This window comes from Protopterus annectens, chromosome 9.part0 (assembly GCF_019279795.1).
Source record: "Protopterus annectens isolate FY-2018-M chromosome 9.part0, PAN1.0, whole genome shotgun sequence".
NCBI classification, from domain to species: Eukaryota; Metazoa; Chordata; order Ceratodontiformes; family Protopteridae; genus Protopterus; species Protopterus annectens.
In genome coordinates this window covers 300,975,543-300,999,153 of record NC_056743.1, presented here as the reverse complement: position 1 = coordinate 300,999,153, position 23,611 = coordinate 300,975,543, and the positions used below count along the sequence as shown (strand labels likewise).

At 38.9% G+C, this 23,611-nt stretch overlaps 1 protein-coding gene across 2 annotated transcripts in view; it reads right to left on the bottom strand.

Annotated features, from left to right (window-relative positions):
- Positions 1-23,611, bottom strand: part of CD151 (CD151 molecule (Raph blood group)) — a 598,783-nt gene that overhangs the window by 43,956 nt on the left and 531,216 nt on the right. For both annotated transcript variants that reach the window (XM_044082884.1, XM_044082882.1), the window contains exon 7: positions 6,646-6,732. In XM_044082884.1, the coding sequence (XP_043938819.1) occupies positions 6,646-6,732 (87 nt within the window). The remainder of the gene's footprint in view (positions 1-6,645; positions 6,733-23,611) is intronic.

Here is a 23,611-nt window from a genome sequence, read left to right as displayed (position 1 = left end):
ATGTCTTTGGTCGAAGGCCTCTGCCAGGTTTTTTTTTTTTTTTTTTTATCAGATCCTCCCTGCCACTGCTTTGAAACTGCTTGTTGGCTCATTACAGAGACTTCTTACCCTGCTTCTTGGAATAAGAACCTGAGAAGGAAAATTTACTGAATTTAGAAAATGGAGATTGAAAAGTCAGTGACCAATTCACTTTCCTGTCCCACAAACCTTTTAAAAGACCTCTGCAGCAGAAGAATAGAACACCTTTGTGAAGGGGAGAATTTGAAATCTCAGCTTTAACATCTAAGAAGGCTTTCAGACTGAACTAAGAAAATCTTCTCATAACTGGAACAGTGGCAGCAGTTTCTGAAATAGCGTCAGCAGTGTCTTAAGAGCACTTTAATGAATTCAAAGCTATTTTAACTTCTGGAGATGAAAAGTTAGTGGCTAACTTCCTCATGAGCCAGCAAAAATATTTAACTTGCAAACCTGGCAATTAAAAATTCAGAAAGTTAAGGTAGCAGAAGAATAAACTCGCTACCCATACGTGTCAAAAGTTTTCCCATCCTTGGAGGGAACAGGGTTGGCATTCACAATATGTTTAGCACTATAATGCTGGGATAAAGATATCACTCCAGGTTCTACTTTAAGGGAAGAAAAGTATTTGTGTGTCTGAAGTACATTATATAACCCATCAGACTTCCTGGAGACATGGGGTTGACTTCCAGGCATAACTGCAAGCTGTAAAGAAAACATCCTCAAATGAAGAAAAGCTGCAGGCTGATGGAACTCCAGCTGTAACAAATCATAATTCTGCTGAGATAAAGGGATTTAATTTTGCTCCCACTGAAATAAATTTCTCTGGAGGGAATTCTTAAGAAGCCCTTTCCTCAGAATCTTCAACTTGAGGAGAGTTACACTAACCTTCCCTGCTCTTCTGACTGGAAATCACTGTCAGAGGGATTTTTTTCCCTCTTTCTACTAGGATGCAGCATGTAACTATGACTTAACATATTAAAAGCAGATAACAATCCCTTAGCAAAGCATCCCTTTCCAGAGATAAAAATGTTGTTTCACCTGTTTAAGTTTCTGCTTTTCCTTTCTAGGAGACTCCCTGGAAAGAGGGCAACTCATGACAGGAATATTAGGCTGGGATTCAGACACCTTATCTCACATAAGCAGTAACCCTTCATCTGCTCCTTTCCCTAAGCAGCAGCAGTTCCCCTCACCTGGGCAACTGTACAGCTACACAGGATGCGTCATTCTATTAGTCCTTAGTGGCTTCTTGATTCATTGCAACAGAGGGACCAGGAGTTAATGATGGGTAGTCCAAAGAACCTGATCTGACCCACAGCAGTCACCCACCATTGTCTGAGGCAATGACTAAGCTGGACAGACACCAAAAGACTCCTTAACTTTCTTTTTGCAGATTGGGGAAGCAAAAATTCTGGAGACAACCGCTCTATGTCTTAATCGTGGAAGTGACCTCAGTAAGCAGTTAGTGGAGCCCGGGTGAGTTGTTGGACCTTCCGATGGGAAAATTAAGGTTTTGAGGTAAACTCTTCCAGGCAGTCACACAAACCAACAGATTCTGACCCCCCCCCCCCGAACCCCCACCACAATACACACTAAACTGTTATGCAGAACATTGTTTTTTAAACACTGTCACCACAGAAGCATTCAAGAAAAGAATACCTTCCATAAAATGAAAAGTCCACAAAAACATTTTCTAGCATAGAAGTAATCAGATTTAATAAAAAATAATAATAATTAATATCAAGGAAAAATCATTTGCCTAACCTTGAAATGACATTTACCTGTCAATTCCACAAAGCCCATATAATCTAAGTGCTTCTGTAGGAAAAAAGCACTGGGGTAGCATGGAAGTTACCCTGAAGCTTTGAAAGCTGACCATTGGACATATCCTTAGCAAATTATAACCCACACAGCTGAGACTATTACAATACAGTTATCTCAACTGACAATATTGTTATTTCCATCACTCGTATTTAAACTAATCCTCTCAATAACCACCCACTTTTCATGACCTCATGTGAAAGTGAGGACAAACAGAATGGAAAATTGAAATACATGCTTCAAACACCAGAGTCTGGAGTAATACATGACTGCAGAAATGCTGCCACTGTACCCATTACAGCAACTTGAAGACAAGCCCAAAGATACCTTAATCTTGCAAGTTAGGTAGTTTCTCCCACTCAACTGCAGAGAGAGGTTCTTTTCTGGCAAGGAAAACAAACACCTCTGATGTGGAAGTCTTGATTTTCATCCGAGCTGCTTAACATTCTGCAGCAAACTGCATTTCAAAGCCACTTAAGGCTCTTCAAACTTTTGCTGTGCCTCAACATACTATGGATATCAAACAATACAGGAGACAAGACACATCCCTTGGACAAATCCTATCCACATATTACATCTACCAGACAACGTCATGATGACAAACCTCTAACGTCGCACATACCCCTGCTTTCAAGACTTTGTTTACTGGCTGGATGTCCAGAGCTGCAGGCAGCAACTCCCTAAGGTTAAGAATACTGCAACATGAGAATAGAAGGACATCACTAATATCACTCTGCACCAGTTTCCTTAATGGTTTGTCAGAACCACTTAAACCCAGATTGTACAGGAAGTCTCTTTCTTTAAAACAATGGCTTCCTTCAATGCTGGTGCTCCCCACCATGTCCTAGGGTTTATTACCGTAAGAAACAGTAAGTACCTAGTCCAATGTTTACCTTCCCTTTGCAATGCTTTAAATTTTACTCATTTTGTTACTCCTCTCTGTATTCATTCACAACTAAAGGCTTCCTATTCTATGTATTTTGCTTACATTTCGGATACCCAGCACATTCCAAATCTTATCTGGTTTGCCAGTGTTTTAAGTCACCCTTCTTGCTGGAGGGACACCCTTTTTCATATGAATTCTCTTCTTTGGCCATACTTTCCTGTTTTCATCTCCTCCTTTTCATGTGTTCCTCAGGATGGAGAAGATATCTGCTGTAATCTGCCCTTTCAAGGTGAAGTCACTACTGCAGTAATCACTAAGCTATCTGAACGGATTCCCTGTTCACATTTTAATTTTAAATATGCCTCAGTACCTGCATTAATTATAACTATCTATAAATGTATCTTGACTAGAGCTTCAATAAACTGTAAATAATGGTGCACAAATACAACTGCTTGAGACTAGAAATACTAAATTATAAGCTAGCTGCCTAACAGCTCTTCTGAAATGCAAACTATTCTTAGAAAATAACATATCTACTTTAAGAAAATACCTGCAAGATATACTTCTCGTCTGGCACCAACCAAGGTCAAAGGAGAAAGAGGTTCCTAAACCACTTCTATATCCATCAAGAAACACACCATCTAGAGGGAAGACATCCTCAAAAGGCAGATCACTTCAGAGGTTGTCTTTGCTCAAACAGGACCATAGAAATGAGGAGACAAATAGGAAACCATGGCTGAAGGCTATTATAGTGAAAAGGGCTGGCCATAAACCCCCCCCCCCCCCCACCCCCAGTAAGAAAGAAATTTGCTAGAATGGAAAATCTGATAATATTTGAAATGGTTTGGGAGAGCCCAGATAAAAATTAGAACAGGAAATAGACTGTACCATCTCAACCATGAGTTCCTATCAGAAGTATGGAAGCAAACAAATGGACCTCATTCAAACAGAATAGCACATAACTCACAAATTAATAGAAAAAGGAAAACATAGTGACCTCTTTGGTGTCACTGTGGTCCCTTTAGGAGGATTTTATTTCTATATGTTTACAAACAAATCTGATAAAAGCATGGGGCATAATGTGACAACTGTTATGGTCATCAACCACTGATCCACAATGCAAACCAAGACGTAGTAACCAAAACAGAGCTTACCTTTGCACTAGTTTAAGGGCATTTTCTTTAGTGTTCCTGAAGAAAAAGGAGGAGCAGTCTACCATTTCATGGGTAAAAAAAACCCTTCTTGTAACAAAACACAGTGTGATACCAGACAAAGTTCAGACTAGTGGAGAAAGCCTATTCTATGTCAAAGACGAACCTATAACTCTTTAGTATGAGATTCGGGACTATTTACAGCTCCTCCTCAGTATCAGATTCAGTACTATTTACAACTTTCTAAATTACCAGCATAACTGAGAAACCACAGTAAATGACACTAATTTTAGGATACAGCAAAAATGGGCAGGGGACACAGAATTAAACCCATAAAACCTTGTTTGGCAGACAACAGCATCCACGCACATACCTGGAGTAATAAGCAAGGATCCAGATGATCTGTAATGACTCAGTACCTCCACTAACCTTCTCCGGTCTTACTGTCACAAGCATGAGCCAGAGAAATAAATATATGGGCGACATACTTCTCAACTGTCCACACGTTCACAGAACGTCCATATTTTTGCCTCATGTTTTTGGTCTGTTCCTCATAAAATTTGTGGTTTCCTGGTAAAATCACGGAGGATTGTAACAGCAATATTTAAAAATTTGTCCCTATTGTTTGGCCTCTGTTCCCCCATTATTTTAGTCTTTGTCCAGATTTATTGAACTAAGAGGTTGAAGAGGTATGAAATCAGAGCTAAAAGGTTACAGCAGCAAACTCTAGGTTCTCTCATTCATTTTAGACACAAGTACAACTTTAACACACCAAACAGTGAAGCCCCCTTTGCTACAAGAGCTGTACAACAACAAAAATCACATTAAGAGCTTTGAGTCTTCCAAGAAACTGCCTCCAAGCCATCCTGGCTTTGTGAAACAAAAATCCAACATCTAATCTCCCCTGAGGATGTGGTAAACACTGAAAGAAGTCTGAAAGAGCTAACAGCCCTGAGTGTCACAGCTGCCTCTGAAAGTGTGTGTGTGAGAGAGAGAATTGGGAGTATCCTAAACTCAACATAACTGTACTTCCACTTGTAAACCCCTAACTCCCGAATCAACGCATGCACTTTGATCTGTATAATAAAATAGTAACTAGAGATGTTTTACAGAGGACTTGTTTTGCTTACACTTCAGAGTGATTTACTACTGGATCATTGACATGTTTGGATCTGTGCTACATAACTGGACATAGCAGGAAGTCACACTTTCTTTGGAGCACTTACCACATATGTCAGATTATAGAACAGCCACACATTAAATCCTAAGTAAACACAAATATATATTTGTAAATTAGACAAGGAAAGTGCTAACTCAGGAACAGTAAACAAAATATACCACAGACTGGGAATAGTCAAAGTACATGAATACACTGCGATGACAGCAATACCACTGCACTTTATATGCATTTGTGAAGCGCTTCTGTTTAGTCAAAATTTGAGTTTTTGCTAACTGTTCTATTCTGATTTTGCAGTTTCTATGATCTTTTAATTCCTCAATTGCTATGTGAGTTTGACTCACTTAGTATATACTGTTTTAAATATCACACGGTGGAAGAAGAGTCCCTTTCTGTAAAATATTCATGGTATATCACATCAAGTTAACAAGTGGGATTTATATGCTGTCAGAAGTATAACTGGTCACTACACTGGGATAACGGTCTTGTCTCAAGTTTTAACAACTTTGGAGTGAACTATATTAAGGGGACAGAGGTCCCCCCCTCTCCCAAGAAGGGTTTGCTTGTTTATGACTGTGAATTTGTTACACAAATGAATTGTTCACTGAGCTAGAGTCCTGACAAAAGCTTGTTTTTACTGGTTTCCCTCCACAAGGCTAAGGCACTACTATTGCTAGGAGTACAACTACAGTTCAAACAGCCAAATGAGCTTTTGCAGACGTAGTGCTGCTGGAGAAGGGGTGATACTGTTGTTTTTGTGTCGGGAAACTAGGCAGGGTCATGGATTAGTTAAAATATAGCTTGCCTAACCAACAAGTCAATGCAACTACTGAGAACCCACAAAGGTACAGGATGTGCACAGTTTAAAGGTATCAGCATGCTCTACACTAAAAAGTATATTCTTTGTATTCAACGTATTCATATAATGCAGCAGTACAACTGGTTAACAGCAATATTCTTGCTTTTAAAAGTGCATCCTAAAGGTCGTATATGGGTTCATACATGGGGCACTGGACAGTAAACAAGGATTTTTTTCTGAATTAAGGCAATGTAGGGATCAAAAACAAAATTGCTACAGAGGAAAGCAAAACAGTAAAGTGAAATGAAAGAATGATGTGAACAAGAAAAAGAAGACGGGGTCCTGAAAAAGAGCACTTATCTCTGGGATTCAGCGTGAGAGTGTGTGAGAGAGAGAGAGAGTGTGTGAGAGAGAGAGAGAGAGTGTGTGAGAGAGAGAGAGAGAGTGTGTGAGAGTGTGAGAGGGAGAGTGTGTGAGAGGGAGAGTGTGTGAGAGAGAGAGAGTGTGAGAGAGAGAGTGTGAGAGAGAGAGTGTGAGAGAGAGAGTGTGAGAGAGAGTGTGAGAGAGAGAGTGTGAGAGAGAGAGTGTGAGAGAGAGAGTGTGAGAGAGAGTGTGAGAGAGAGTGTGAGAGAGAGAGTGAGAGAGAGAGTGTGAGAGAGAGAGTGTGAGAGAGAGTGTGAGAGAGAGAGTGTGAGAGAGAGAGTGTGAGAGAGAGAGTGTGAGAGAGAGTGTGAGAGAGAGAGAGGGAATGATGGAGCTGATTTGACTTTCTGACCACTTTTCAGATGATTCTTACCTGTACACAAGCAATTCCGATTCCTACTGCTCCAACAATCTGTAGGTGGGACAGGATAAACTGTTCTAGTTTTGTAATACAGCCACCCTAGCAAAAAAAAAAAAGGCAGAGTTATTTACTCATGCACATTTTTTAAAATGACTGTACCACTTAATGCCCTGAGCATTGTAAAAATAAATCAAGTATGAAAAAACACAGAATAAACATTTAGACACAAAAATGTCCTGCAGCCAGCAAAGGGCATGTTCTTCGTACCTTTCTACACAACCATATGGGTGAGAATTTTTACTTCTTTGCATGGTATTCATAACCACTCAAAGAGCCACTGACTTTGCATACTTATCAAAGCAATCAATCATTCAGATTTGCACAAAAGAAAACACAACCACTAAATGACACCATTCTGAGAATGTCAAAGATGCAACACTCTGAAAACTTAACAGTGTAAGCTGAACTTTAGATCACATTTAAAGGAGAACCGCACCAACAGACTGAAAAAAAAACGTTTATTTTATCATGTCTTGATGTTTCCTACATTTTAACAGTGTTTTGGACTCTGTATTCCTTTTTGTTTTATATTTTTAAATGCAATTCCAGAGTCTGCCCATATGGGGTTAGCATCTGGATTTTTTAGTCTACTTCTTGGTATCTCACAATGCAGTGTTTGGCTTTAAAATATTACATCATAGCCCCTAAGCTCATGCCAATGCAGTGACTTTACATGTGTTTCCATATATACCCTTCTTTCTTTCAGTCAGTCAGGTTTAATTACCATTTCTTCCTTTTCAATGACTACAAACTGGGATAATCACACAAGAGTATTTTCAGTGCCTGTTTCTTCTTTTTCTTTCTAAAGTAGCCAATTTTCATTCTTTCATTATGCCTGAGTTGTAATCAAACTCATCTCACCTCCCCCTAAACACCCCCCTTCATATCTGTCAAAGTAGCAAAGGTAATTTGAGTTGTTTGCTGCTGTGACAGCTCACAACAGGAAAGAAAGTACACATACTGTTGCCTTGTCCACTTTCTTACAGTGGGACACTTATTTTAATGCACCATAGTCTCTTTCTGTCCTCAAATTTAATCCCCACTACCTAATTGGTAACACATTGTTTGGCAAACCATCCAAGTCCATTTTTTAGGGATTCCTGAAAAAAGCAATATTCTTAAACAACTGTCACAAAGTCCATAGAAATAAAACATTTTGTTTTTATACAGCACTGTGATGCACTTAGAGTACAACAGGTTTCTCTAATGTATTCCTCAACTTCACGGCCCTTTTCCTCCCTATTTACATTGTCCTCTGTAAAGCAACAACAATAAAGCATTTACAATTTTTATAACTCCCCTTACTTCTGTAACAGAAGCCTACCTTCTCATACTGTGATGGTTTCACTTACAAAATGATTCTCTCACGTTTGAATAAAGCTTGCTGGAGTCGCCCAATTACTGACATCATCGAGGCCAGGCAGTGCAGGTACTTTTTTTTTTTTAATCAGTTCCCTCCCCCAAAGTGACATCACCACAGCCGTCATCTGATTCTAACTAAAATAATAAGACCCACCCATTCTGTGATGTCATGGCTCCCTTGTCCTTCCCCCAGCCTGAGTGCTGTTCATTTTATTCAGTAGTAGTGTAGTAACACCGATGTTTGGAAACACAGAAATTTGGTATGCATACTTGTACATTCTGCACGGCAAATGATGCTTAGGTGGTGTATTGCTTGCATATGTCTCTGTTGTATTTGCACCAGATACTGCTAGTGTGCAGTGCGGGAATAGAAAGATTAAAACATTACCCTGGTATCAGAGGTGGCAGTGCAACATATTCATAGTGGCTTAATATGAGAGTAGCTCTAAGCAAGCACCATGTGAAACCTGAACAAGCACCTAGAATTATTCAGTGCAGCTTCCACACCTTAAGTCTGAAAATGAATTCACATACTCACATGAACAGGAGTAGCTGCATATTGATGGCTAAAGTTGTATGGGCATGTCGGGTGATTACTACACTGCAAAAGTGGTATGTAATGGTGGAGATATTTGGAAGGCATGAGCAAACACACCAATATATTAAAGCCATAGCACCAATTGAACTGGAGGCTGGCAAATAGATTTGTAAGGGATTTTGTCCATGCACAAATATTTCAACAGTGATTCTTTGCAGTGGCATCCATTATCTGATTCAAGGTAAGTTAACCTTGATGTCCTTTATTTAAAAAAAATCAATAAAAAATGTACTTTGTTATAAGTGACTTCTGGACACAAGAAAAAGGAAGGGGAAAATATAGCAATGTGGTTTGTATGTACAAAGACAAATCCAGGGACACTGCAAAAGTTTTTTTTGCAAACCAACCAGTGGAGTAAAAACATATGAAGGCAAACACTGCATACCAACACACTTTGCACATGTAAATCTCAATTTTTAACAAGGTGGAAGCATGAAGTGATACCTTAACACTTAAATTAATAAAGATCTAAACTGGTTAATAGTGTAAATGTTTTATTCTTTAGCTCCTTGGTGCAAGACCTTACTGGATGTGATTGCAGTCAAGTAAGGCCATGGTTATAGTGCAGCAAAAAAATGTCCCCTCTAACAAAGGAAATGCTAGAGCAAAGATTAAATTACATGAGTCAAGCACCCTGCTGAGATCTGCCAATCAATGGAATTACCAGGTCAAATTACCCTCAGGACTTTTGACAGCTAGGGAAGCTAAGTGTTATGGGGGAGGGGAGAAGTAAATGGACTGGAATTCATTGTCTCACAAATTAGTGCCATTTAAACTAAATTAGAAAAAAAGGCAGCAGTAAACAGCACTTTGAGTGTGTTCTGTGGCATTTGCACTGTTTCTGTTTTAAGAAGTCGTCCAGCAGCAGTGAATGTTACTTACACTGTTCTATTTTACTCAGTACTTTGTACGCATGCAACACCTATGAAATGACAGGAACTTTAGGCAGACGGAGGCCTGCATGATGTAACATTTTTGAGCCAAACAATGATTTCTGGGATACTGGATGGCAGCCTGATTTATCCAAACCACGTCAATATGCCAGCCTCCAGGTGGTCAGAGTCTGGAATTACATATAAAAATATTTAAAATCCTGTAAATAATCCCAGAGTGCTGTTAAAGTGTAGGAAACATCATGCCATGATGTTTTAAACATGTTTTTTTGAGTCTGTGGGTGCGGTACTCCTTTAAAATAAGACTTTTTTCATCAACGGGCATCTTATAAACAATGGTAATGCAAGTGTAAACTATCACATTACTGACCTGACAGTAACCACCACTGATTACATGAGAAGTTATGAGGGCCAAGTCAAAAGATAAAAAAAAAAAAAAATCAACATTCTGCAAAATCAGGGGCATTTGAGATGTATGGTCTTGGACCATTTACCTCTTATTGTACTGTTGTCTGTACTTGCTCCATGTAATGCATCTCTTGCAACTGGAGGATTTATCCATGTTGTCTGCAGTAATTTTCTGCAACCAGTACAAGATTGTGAATGCATCTTCTCCAGTTTATTTTTCTCACATTATAACTCAGTGTGCACCCCACTTCACTGTTTTGTTACTGATTCCAGTCACTTCAGTTTTTCATTCTTTATAAATCCATCCCTCATATTACTATTTGTTGTGTTTATCTACATATGTTTATTCTCTTTCCCTTTTATTTCTAAGATAACACCATCTGCGTTTCTTAAAGCTTCCATGTCATTTATTAAAATGAAGATAAAATTGTTTATAATAAAGACATCCAGGTTCATATTTCTGTATCTGAATAATTAAAAAAAGTCAGAGGAGGTTAAAAATAATCTGGATTATATGGGGAGGCTGTGATGAGGAACTAGGGGTGGAGGCACTGGGGAATGAGTATGGGAGAGGAGCAATGGGAAGCATGGGGTTAGAGGTGTCATGGAACCCCTTTTTGCCTAAGGCATCATTTCACATTCACCTGTCTGACTTTTTGTCAAGTAAGATCTTTGTGTTGCTGTGAAGGTTATACTGCCTCTCTTTTTTTTTTTAATAAAGGAAATGTTATTAAAGGTCCTTCATACTTCTCTAGCAGTGTTTCTAACTATAATTTGGGTTGCACATATGCAACATTGATACTGTTGGGCATTTCATTGTGAAGATTGGTAGCAAGTTGGTCAGTGGGCCAGAGGCATTATTTATTCTTTTGACTGAGTATACAATGCATATTGCGAAAAAAAATTGTTTATAATTAAGCAGAGCTACTAAGTCTACAAACTCTTCACAAAGCAGAGAAATGCATTAAAATTATGTGCTTTTAATCCCATGACAGTGATAGCTTAACTGCATTTCCCATCAATTATGTTAACTGGCTAGGCTTTTGACTTCTGCTGTGCCTTTGTTAATTTTGTAAGTGTATGCACATGCTTACTGCTGTTTGTTTACACCTCCATTAGCACCTTTGTGATCCAGTATGCGTCTGTGTTGTAACACTGTGTTAATCACTTGCTATAACCATTTAATTTTTGGTTGGGTAATGCCAGTGCCTCTACACTTATAACTCCAAAACCACACCCCTTCTAGCACCTCACACCATTTTACCCTCTGCTAATTCTTTCTCCCCTCTGCACATCCTCACTGCATACTATAACCTTATACTACCATGCAAGTCAAACCTACATATACTCTATCATTAACATGTCTACCTTTCCTCCTCTACTGCCAACTCTATCTTACCAGAATTTTCTTACTCTCCTCTCTGTCATACAACTTTAATACATGCCTTAAAAGAATCTCACCTCTAAACTTATATCTCTCTGCAGCTCTATTACTATAATGACTCTCTCCTCTTTACTAGAAAGATTCTTCATATCTGTAATACAGTCCCAATCCCTCACAATCCATGCCTCTCCAGCTACCCTGCTCTCAACCCCAATGCCAAAGAATCTAACGACCTTGCCGCCTTCCTACTCCAACTAATCTCTATCCTCTTCTCTGGTGACCTGCATCCTAATCCTGGACCCTCAGACAATCATGCTTCTAACCCTTACTTGTCTTCCTCACTCACTCACCATAAATCTCTCCTTTATGCTACCATTAACACCCAAAGTTTATGCAATAAACTTCCTATCATGCTTGGGTAACGCCATTACCACCCTAACATTCTCTCTATTACTAAAACATGGCTAAAACCCCACAGAAAAGATTCCAAAATTATCCCTCCCAACTACAAGATCATAAGAAATGACAGAACTATATATATATATATATATATATATATATATATATATATATATATATATATAAAGGTGATAGAGTAGCCCTACTTTTCTCCTCCTCCCCAACAGTGACACCCTTTATCAAGCCTATACCCCCAATTTGCAACAGCTGAACTAACCTTGGCCCTCCTAAAAATTAACAACCATAAAAACATATGTATAGCTGCTCTTTATATTCCACCAGGAAATAACATCCCCATTCTTGAAGATATCCTGTCTTGGTTCTCATCCAATATATATACAATGAAATTATACTCCTAGGAGATGTAAATATAAACTGGACTTCTATTCAATCACCTCAGAATATAAACCTATACAACTACACCCAAATAATTGTTTTTCCTACCAGATTTATTAAAGATAACACCTGTAGTATTCTGGACTGGATATTAGTTTCTCACCCCAACTCCATTTCTGACAATGGCACCCTACCTAACTCCCTCAGCGATCATCTCCCTGCCTTTGCTGGTAGCACACCATCCTCCCTCCATCTTCACCAGAACTACATAACTCGTACCCTAAAAAACTTCAACCCTCTAGCTTTCTCTGACGCTTTAAAACATATGAGCTGAAACCCTGTAAAAACTCTCCCTCTTGACGACGGCGTTACATACTTCAATACTACATGCAATAACCTACTAGATAGCACCCCCCTCCCAAGAACTAAAAGAATCAAAACCAAATCTACCCCTTGGCTAACTAAAGCAACTATTACACTCCTGCATCTCAGATAAATCATGGCAGCATTACCATAACACCTAACACCCTTATTGAGTATAAGCAACTTCGTAATAAAAAGTGAAAAACAAATTGCTTTAGACCGAAAGTTCTACTACTCCAAGCTTTAAAACAATCATAGATCTGCTCTCCTCTCTCATGGCAAAAAAGACAATCCCTGCCCCTAACTCTCCAGATCATATCTTAGCTACCCAATTCAACTCTTTCTTTATTGATTCAATAGCTAAGCTCACCATGTCATTCTCCAATAACACTTCTCCACCCTCATCCCACACCCTCAACTCTAGTCCCACTGACAACACTAATACTCATCTCCCCTTCTTTACCATGCAAACTGTCTCTCTACACACCATAAAAAACTTCTACTAAAACCATGCTCTCATGCCCCAGACAACCTTCCATCTAACTTTCGCAAGCTAGCTGCAGATGGGCACAGCCCTTCCATCACCATACTTCTCAATCATTCAATCAGAGAATCCTATGAACCCCTCCCCTAGAAGAAAACGTTCATCATTCCCCTCCACAAAGGGAGCAACAACAGTGAAATTTCCAACTTCTGTCGTAGAGCCATCCTGTCCCCTATCTCAAAAGTTCTTGAAAAATGCATATACTTGCAACTCCTTCTCTACCTCCTAGACAATAAACTTCTTTCTCCAACTCAACATGGATTTAGACTTGGACATTACTACTACAACTGCCCTTCTCTCCTTCCTTGACATCATCAACAGCGCCTGACACTCTGGCAACATTGTATCTACCCTTCTTCCTAGACTTATCAAAGGCCTTCGATACGGTTTCCCACAAACTTCTCTTGGCCAAGCTCTGTCTTCTCAATCTCTCCCCCTCCTCTATTAACTTGTTTTCAAGTTGCCTTTCTAATAGACAACAAGCCGTCAAGTAGAAGAATAGTACTGCTTCCTTCCTTCACACTCCAACAGGAGTTCCACAAGGCACTATACTGGGTCCCTTACTTTTTAACATTTTCATTACTAATTTTCATCAGTGCATTCCTAATACCAAATTTGTCCAATACGAAGAGGATTCCACCATAATTTGCTATGCTCAATCCCTCCCCAGACTCAAGCAACTAACACAAGATGCCCTATCTTGTACTGAGTCTTGGATGCTAAACAATCACCTTGCTCTCAATGCATCCAAAACCAAAATCATCATCTTTACCTCATCTTAAAACACCTCTATCAATAAAAATTCCTTCTCCATAGTCAGTGAGAATAAGATTCCCATTGAAATTATCTATCATACAAAACGTCTAAGTCTGATCATTGATGAACATACAAAGTTTGACATTCATATACAAACTAGTATTAAGAAAACACCAAAAAGTCAGAATGCTGTATCGTCACAGCAGTCATCTCACTCCCTCCTCAAAACATATATTTCTATTTCCTACCTCAAATCACCTCTCTCTTGTAGCCCTCTTCTCACCAACCTTCAATCCACCCTAAAGTCAAAACTGTCATCCTGCTGCAATAAAATCTCTAAGTTTGCTACTGGGACCAAATCCTCCTCCCACCAACTGTGATGCACTCCACTCCTTGAACTGGCTGGAACTCCCCCCACTCTCTCTCTTATATTCAACTGTTAACTGCTCACAAACTCATTTTCAAACCCTCTAACTGTCCTTCCCTCTCCTCCTTACTCACCTTGCATCATCCCGACAGTCTACTCAGGTCCAGTAACCAGAACCTCCTCTAAGTGTACAAACCCTTATGGTCACCTGGGCAATTTCTCCTGTTTTTCTCACTTGCTCGTCTATGGAATTTACCCCCCCCACATTTGAATCACCCAAACCAATGTGCCTTCAAAACCATGCTCCATTCCCATCTCTCTTCTCACTGGGAATGCTCATGCTCTCATCCCATCAGAATTCCTCTATATCATTTCTGCTCCCCCTTCCTTTTTTCTCCTTTCTCAAAACTCACCCTAGTGACTCCATTTCATTTCCACTCCCTCCCCCTTTTTTCTTCTCTCATAACTCAACCTAGTCACCTTTCACTGTTCTACTCTCCTCCTAATTCTTCCTCCCTCTCACCTCATGAAACTTTGAGTGCATAAATGCCTGCACTCCAAATTATACTTATGTACTCCAAAATACGTTTTAATTTCATGCAATACTATGTTACACCTTCCTCAAATACTATTCTGTCTTCTATATTACTATGTTGCTCAAATATTATTCTATCTTCTATATTACTGTGTGTTTTAGTAGTTTTTGAAAACTATTGTACTTGTTAACTCTGTTGATATTAGCTTTGTAATAACTGTATATGGAGCTTTTCTCCCCGGGCCTCCATTGAAAATGGGCTAATTCTGGCCCAATGGACTTACCCAGTTAAACTGCAAATAAAATAAATAAATGACTGAATCACTGCTACAGTGTTTGCATAAATTAGTGTTTAGTAACAGGTTTTTGTTACTGGTCTAATTTAGGTGTTCTTAATGTTCTGTACATTTTATTCTGTAGATTATATATCACTGTAATAAGGTAACTCTGTTGCTGCTTGTATGGTACCTGGTTTAGTATTTTATATGTAATCTATTACATGTTTGCAGTTGTGGATAGAGGTTGATTTGTTGTAGGCGCTATATAAAATATATATAATACACACATTCACATACAGCTACTCTGCCCTTGTACTGTAAGCAAAAGGCAATCAGTGTGTGACACGGCAAGAGAGATAATATACTGCAGTTTCAGGTCACGGTCTATACATTTTTATGAGGGGTGCAGTATGGCTGTAACAGTGCAGTTCAGTGCTCTGGACCTACTACATCTTTTGTGGGGGGGGGGGGTACACTAGGACGTGGTTGTAAGGGATTTGGCCATTTCTGCAGTTGTGGTAATGGTTTCTGTGGCAAGGTTACCAATAAATTTATTTGCATACACAACCTCCCAGTCAAGCAGACAGCAATGAGCCAAACTGCCTCCATATACCAAGAATGGGTAAGCCGGTTTATAATTTGTATAAGCAGCGAGGTAAATAAATGTACTAGAATCAACCCTACATCATACTCATGTATATTCATAGGGAACCTCAAGTACACCAACATAAACTGGGAATCCTAGATGACCTCAAACTCAAAGGCCCGAACATTCCAGCTAGTCCATATGCCCACTTGGGGAGCAAAGATACTTGGCCTAGCCCCTCAAACATGGGTGAAGGTTGCAATCCCCCACCACACACCCAGAGAGTGCAACATCCTCACAGATCAGGTCAGGCCATGAAGCTGTCTCCTTTGAAATAAACCTGGACACTAGTCACATCTGGAACTTTCAGGAATTAACTTTCACGAATTACTCCAAGGCAAATTACCTATTAAGTGAAACTCTGCCAAAATTTAATGAAGTTAAAGTAGTCTCCTAGTTTAAGTACAATCATAAGGCATTCTTAAGCTATGTCAATAACCTCAAAGGCAATACACAATATGTTAAACTAATTGTAAGTTATGCTGTCTATACTGAGCTAGAGGATATAGCAAATCTACTGGCCAATAAAGTCTGCTCCAGCTGTATCCTGCTTTCTCCTTTAACTCTCAAGTAGTAATCCCACGTATAACTATCACTAGGGAATAGGTTCTCTATCTCTAAAAGGCTAAAAAACACTGCATCGATGGGTCCTAATAATGCCCCAAGATTCCTCTTAGCAGAAAATAAGATCTGATGGGCCCACTAGAATGATTACTTAACCATAGCCTCCAAACAGACTTTATGCCAAATGTATGTAGGACTACAGCTGTTATCCCTCTGCACAAGGGCAGGCCATCTTACCAACCATGGTAATTACTGACTTATAAAGTCTAACCTTCTTGTATGTAAAACCATAGAAAGAATTACCATGGATATGATAAAGACATTGAAAATCCTAAGACACTGGACCTAACCCAGTTTGATTTAGTAAAGGGCAGGTCATGCCTACTAAACCTGGTGGACTTAAGTCATCAAAGCAATGGAAAAGAGCAGAATGGTGGATACAACCTACCTTGACCTGCTAAGGAATTCTAAGTCCTACTCCACTTGAGCATTGTAGACAAGCTCATGAGATTAGGTATACACTCCTATGCTGCCCACTAGACAATCAGCTGGCTTACAGATCAGTTCCAAGAAGTTTACAAAAAGGTCAGTCACTATCAGACTCAGCAAGTGCTTGGTGCTGGAGTAGCTCATTTTTTGGTATCTTCTTCTATGAAGTCTAATGTCACTGGCCTCTGGATGACCAAATTCACAGGCGACTGCAAACTAGACACATTCACCAAATACCCCAAAGATGCATACTCTCCAAGAAGACCCGATACAAACTAATAACTGGGGCCAGAGTCACAGCCTAAAATTCAATGTCCAGAAAAGTATAATAGTAACCTTGGGTAAGACAGCCATTCCAGGACTGGGCTTTTGTGAATTCAGTATTTAACACCATCATTTAGTACAGATAGGGCCATACAGGAGGCACTCAAGGTGAATAAGTAATGAATTCTACACAAGCAAAGCAATATTTGCACAGTCAGTGCATGCCCTTTCATCTGTTGTCTGATGCAGCGATATGAACTTGGATGTCTTTATAATACACAACTTTTCTTTCATTGTAGTAAGTGACATGGGATCTTTAAGAAACACTAGTGTTGACATCTTAGAATTAAAAAGGAAAAAAAATAAACATATTTACATAAACACAATAAACAGTAATATGTGGCATGGATTTATAAAGAGGAATGTAAAACTGAAGTGACTGGAATCAAAAACAAAACAGTAAAGGGGGGCTGCATACAGAGTTACAATGAGTGAAAAATAAATTGGAGAAGATGCATTAACAATAATTTTCCGGTTTACAAAAATTACTGCCCACAACTTGGATAAATCTTCCAGTTGCAAGAGACAAATTACAGGGAGTAAATACAGACAGTACAATAAGAAATAAATGGCCCAAGACCATACATCTCAAATGTCCATGATTTTGAAGAATACTCATGTTTTTTTAATCTTACTTTTGACCTGTCCCTCATAACTTCTCAGGTAATCAGTGGTGATTACTGTTAAATCAATTATGTGATAGTTTACACTTTCATTGCTATTGTTTAGAAAATGCACGTTGATGCAAAACATCTTATTTTAAGTGCATCACAGTGCTATATAAAAACAAAATGTTTTATTTTTTACGGCCTTTGTGACAACTAAATAATTTTGCTTTATCAGGAATCCCAGAAAAATGAAGCTGGAATGTTTGCCAAATAATGTTTTACCAATCTGTAGGTAATAAGGATTAAAATTTGACGACAGAAAGAGGCTATGGTGCAGCAAAAGTAATGGACAGTACAAGGCAACAGTGCATAAACTGTCTTCCACTGTGAGCCATCAATCACAGCAGCACACAGCTCAAATTACCTCTGACAATTGATAGATACAAAGAGGTGTTTAGGGGAAGGAGAGATGAGTATAAGGACTACAACTCAGGCAAAACACAAGAATAAAATTGTCCACTTTAGAAAGAAAAAGTAACAGACACTGAGAATACTGTTCTGTGAGATTATCCCGGTTTGTCTTTTGAAGAGTCATCGAAAAGCACACAATGGTAATCAAACCTGAATGACTAAAAGAAAGCAGGATATATGCGGAGATGGAAGTAAAGTCAATGCATTGACATATGCTTAAGGGCTATGATGTAATATTTTAAAGCCAAACAGTGCATTGTGGAATACCTAGAGGTAGACAAAAAAAAAATCAAGATGCCGGACCCCATGCTGGTAGACTCTGGAATTGCATTTAAATAAATAAATAAATAAATAAATAAAAGGGATAGACAGTCCGAAAGTGGTGTTAAAATGTAGGAAATATCAAGCCATGATGAAATAAATGTTTTTGCATTCTCTGAGTGTGGTTCTCCTTTATGAAAAAAAGAAAGTCTGCGGTTCTGATAAACATAAGCACATTTCATTTCACAGAAATATAGCAAAGTACTTCACTGTAAGACATTCAATACATACAGCAGCCTAAATATTGAAATGTGCTTACTGACAACAGCAAATTACAGCCAAGCCATGCTTTTCTGAGAAGGAAAAGTCACCCTTTTTGATACTCTCTAGTTTTACTTATGTAAAGTTAAAAAGTGGTTTAATTAACATGACTTCTTGTGCAGCTACATATGAGAAACCGTTTTAATTACACCGATTCTATTTTTCACTGTTTAAAACAACAATGACAAATTCCATTTAATAAATTGCCACAATTGTAACCTTTTTCTACAGTAAGCTAACAAACTGCTGCACATGCAGTACGCAATAACCACTGACAACAGAAACTTCTCTCACATACACCCAACTACCACCCACATATCAAGGCATTCACGTAGAATGACAATCTGTACATGCCATTGGCATATGCTTTAAGTGTTGCTTTGTCAATTTCAATAACATTAACATTTCCCATATTTTTACTACACTGACACCCCCTTTGAGCCCCTACCAAACTAATACACATGTACAATATGAAACTAATGTAGTTCTGACAATTTCTTACCCATATTCAAGAGACAAAACTGTGCCAACTACTGTCATGGTTTCACGATTACCACAAGGTAAGAATCAGTATAAGCATTCTGGCATAATCCCAGAGTTTGAAACGGAAAATACTCATACCAGCTATTCATTAACCAGCTGACGGTTTGATGAAAAGACTAGATAACCTGTACAAGAACTTTGGTAACAGACCAAGAAAGCAGGTTTTGCAGCAGCTGCAACCCACATTTAACTTTTGTGTACTTAAAACATTAGACGTAATAAAGTTTCCTGACCACACATCACAAGAAACTTCTCCTCCTGCACAAAGACTCGGGTATCTAAAATATGCTGGGCCTCTTGAAAATGTAGACACAAGTAGCAAGCTTTATGACTAGCAAATGAAAACGTAAAACAGATGTACCAGTTGTAAAAAGTCTCTTTTGAAGGTATACTCCAATTTCTTGTTTCTTTTGTAAGTTACTTCACCCATAACAATATGCATCCTAACCTACAACACAAAGAGGAAAGTGAATGAGCTTGGGTATTAACCGTGTTTCTACATGGCAGTAGTTTTGTGAAGGGTCATTCTCTACATCAGATAATGATGTACAAGCTTTGTCTACCTTACAAGATTCATTCATTTAAACTTAACTGTTGTGTACCAATCCCAGTGGACATGCTACTGTCTCAGTCCAGCAATATAAAAACTTCATATTGTTCTTTACAAGTGACTTGACACTGGTCTTTAGCTGCCATCACCCATAGCTGATCACAACACTTTTGCCTAGCTTACAAGGATTGTCCTTCACATGCATGCTGTTACTGATTATTTTTAATTCTTTGTAATTTCTTCTGTAGTTGAATTCTACATTTTTAAGGTAAGCAGCTTATCTGCAGAACACAGACCAATAACTGTAAACACCTACGATTCTTCAAAGAATGTGATATTTCTGAGTATTTTGGATGGTGTTTTTGTAATGAACATAGGCCCTAAAATTGGTTTTTGGACCAGTCTACCCACCCTTTTATCAAAGGGGAGCAAACTGCACTTTTTTCTACACTGTGTTGAAGGATGTTACTATCTTGCAAGAATCAACACTATGAAAAATTGTTTAGGATCATAATAAGTAATATTAAATTGTAATAAGGGCAGCACACTGTCCTAATGTTAGTACAATTAGCTTGTCTCTGTGCCTCAGAAGAATGATGCACTAACTGACCCAGTGAACCAAAACTTGATTAGCGTCCCTGCACTAGAGGATTCAAGCAGAGGAATGAAAGGGCATGGCCAACTCACCTTTCCCTGAGTGAGGTGAGAAGTCTGCATGACAAAAACTGGTGCAATTTCTATGGTGGAGACACAGAAAACACTGACAACTGCTTGTGCACTGGTTTGGAGACAGCACTGTTTGCAGAAGTGAGGGGACGAGGTGATGTCTTCACAATCATTCTGTATAACATCCACTCCTTCACACCTCAGTGGGTGTGTGCAGGGAAGCAGGTCTTAAACCCAAAATAGTTTGCACTACCCCTGATGGTTACCTAACTGATGGCCCCTTCATGGTTGACCACTGGGCAAATTGGCCAGCAGGGATCATGACTGAAAGGTGACAAACAAAAAGGTATATTAGCAGGACTAAAATACACAAAACACTTTATTACCTGGTGTGCAGGTACTGTTCCAAAGACCATGGATAACTACTTTTAATGCACTAGGCAGGGCTGTAGCCACAATGTCTACAACTGTGCACCAAATTACACATTAAGGCAGACCATCATCCAGAATGCCTTACCATTCCAAGTGTATTGACCCCCACCAGACACACAAACAGTGTAAACCTCTACTTAGTAAACTTTTTCATTACTGCAGTTAAAAAGCAATTATGGAACTGATGGAAGAAATAACTCCATGATCACAGCCACAATTGCTCGGTCAGGATCCCAAAGTAGTGCACCTTACTACTAGATAAGGTTCAAACCATTTACTTTCAGTGTTTTACTATTTTCTCATTATTTCCTATGTACATAGATAAGAGCTGACCATGTGGCATTATATGCCGAAGCTTATTCTATGGGGAAACAATGAACTTCTGGGATACTTAAATGGTTAATACCACCTTAAACATAACTCTCAACAAATGCAAGTTTCTTTTCTGCTCTAAGTGACTTAACTTCTGACTGTGACATAGGTAATGGCAGAAAAAAAGGGGTGGGGGTGCTGGATTGGTGTGCTTATGCAGTTAAACAGTAAGTAAACACACTGTTATTAGAATGATCTTCTGCACAATTGGAAAATGTTTTTTTCATCAGGTAGAAACATACCTCTCAACCTTCCCAGACTTTAACTCTAAAATTTTCTCCGTCCCTCCCAATCCATCCTAATACTGGTGATTGTAGGGCAGATGGTGGTCGATTAAACTTAATGCATGCTAATTCACATTCTCTTATGTCAATTTCTCAAGTTAATAGTACTAGTATTTTAAAAAACTGTCCCCAAGTTTAAGATTTGTCACCAATTATGCATGAGAAGATGTTGAGAGCTATGGACATACCCATCAGAACACATGGAGAATACTATGTAAAACTCAAAGAAGAAATTCAGGAGGCTGTAAAGAGATTCTAAAAGCTTGGCTATTTCCTCAGTGCACTACACTGGAAAAAAAGGACATATTGAGGAAAAACAGTACTGTACTCTGCACTGATAACTAGCAACAAAACTACTTTTCACAAGCATTTTACACATATATCCATCATACAGGAAAGCAGAACAGCAAGGGTACAGTAAAAAGATCATCCACATGAACTTGAAAGGAATCAATGTGAGAACATATCTCTGCCATGACAGATATGTATTATAGACTCCAGTACACATTTTCGTCAGATCAGTAGGCATTTTAGACCAAAGGCAGCCTATATGCTACTCGGGTTATAACACTTTAGAGAAGGTAGCATTTAAAATCCCTTGTGGATTAGTGCAAACAAACACCACAGACACTACACTACTAGCACTGATCATACATTGTGACTTGGCTTCACAAAGAATACAAGTTTTATCATAAATTCTCTTACAAGAACTCAGAAAAACAGTACTTCAAAATTTACTGTAACTGAAGCAACAGCTAATTTTTACACAAGGAAAGCAAATAAGGATAGGAAACAATACTATGTAGTTGTTAAAGTGACCGAGAACCAAACGGATTAAAAAAGGAATTTTCAAGAAATACTGTAGAGTAAAAACAGGCAACAGCTTCGAGCTTAAGACAAGCCGTGTGTTTAAAAGCACGTTAATTAAGATAAAAGGCAATAAGGTAAAACTGTCTTGGGGGGTGGGGTAGACACTTGTATTCAAGGTTAGGAGGAGAGAAACATCTGCACATCACTATACATGCACTAAGAGAAAAGAAAAAATGCAGTAGTATCTCTATTGTCATGCAGTGCACAAGTGTTTTCAATCATTCCACTTCATAAACTGCTCAATTTTTTTTCTATCCCTTAAGCCTCACTCCTCCTTAACATCACACTGCATTTAGAGAATAGGCTTACTGTACATCAGTACCCTGACTGGAGAAAGCACAGTTGTGTACACTTACCATAAATGTAGATGTTCAAGTGTATTCATTGTTGCAGTCATCACATTTGGGTTATCTGCCCTCAGTCGGCCTGATTATCAAAGTCTTGGGTCCTGCATCGGTTGCTGTCATCTTCCATGACGTCAGGTATATAAAGCATGCAGCCGACGCCATTACATCAGTTTTTCTTGCCCCAGATGTCAAGTGCCCCCATAATGGAAAGCAATTATATACAAGGTTACACCTCCAATAAAAAAGCAAATACACCAAAAAAGCTTTAAGCATAGTAAACAAGGAGAGAGGTATAATCAATAGAAATCAGGGGGCTGGAGGGAGGGTAACCAGGACTGCAACAGTGAATACACTTTAACATCTACATTTATGGTAAGTGCACACAACTGTACTATGTTCTTAGTGTTTCATTGTTGCAGTCATCGCATTTGGGTAGATTCCCAAAGCTAAGGATGGGAGGAAGTAATTAGATAGCATTAGGACCAGCTATAAGGCCCTGCAAGACTGCAGTGGCAAATCCAGCTCTGGATTTAGAAAAAATTGGCAAGTGGTAATGCTTGGTGAAGATATGTACAGAACTCCAGGTAGCAGCTTCTAGGATATCCCTGGTAGGGACACCTCTGAGAAAGTCTGTAGAGGTAGATGCAGCCCTGGCTGAATGTAGTCTTATCCCCTGTGGGGTAGGTTTTCCATGATGCTTATAGCAGAAATGAATGCAATGGCCTATCCACTTAGAAATGGTTTGCTTTGAAATAGCCTTCCCCTCTGCCCCTGCAGCAAATGCAACCAGTAGCTGTTCAGATTTCCTGAGAGGCTTAGTCCTGTCCAAGTAAAATCTAAGTTTTCTGTGCACATCTAAGGAGTGCAGGATCCTTTCCCCTGTGTTC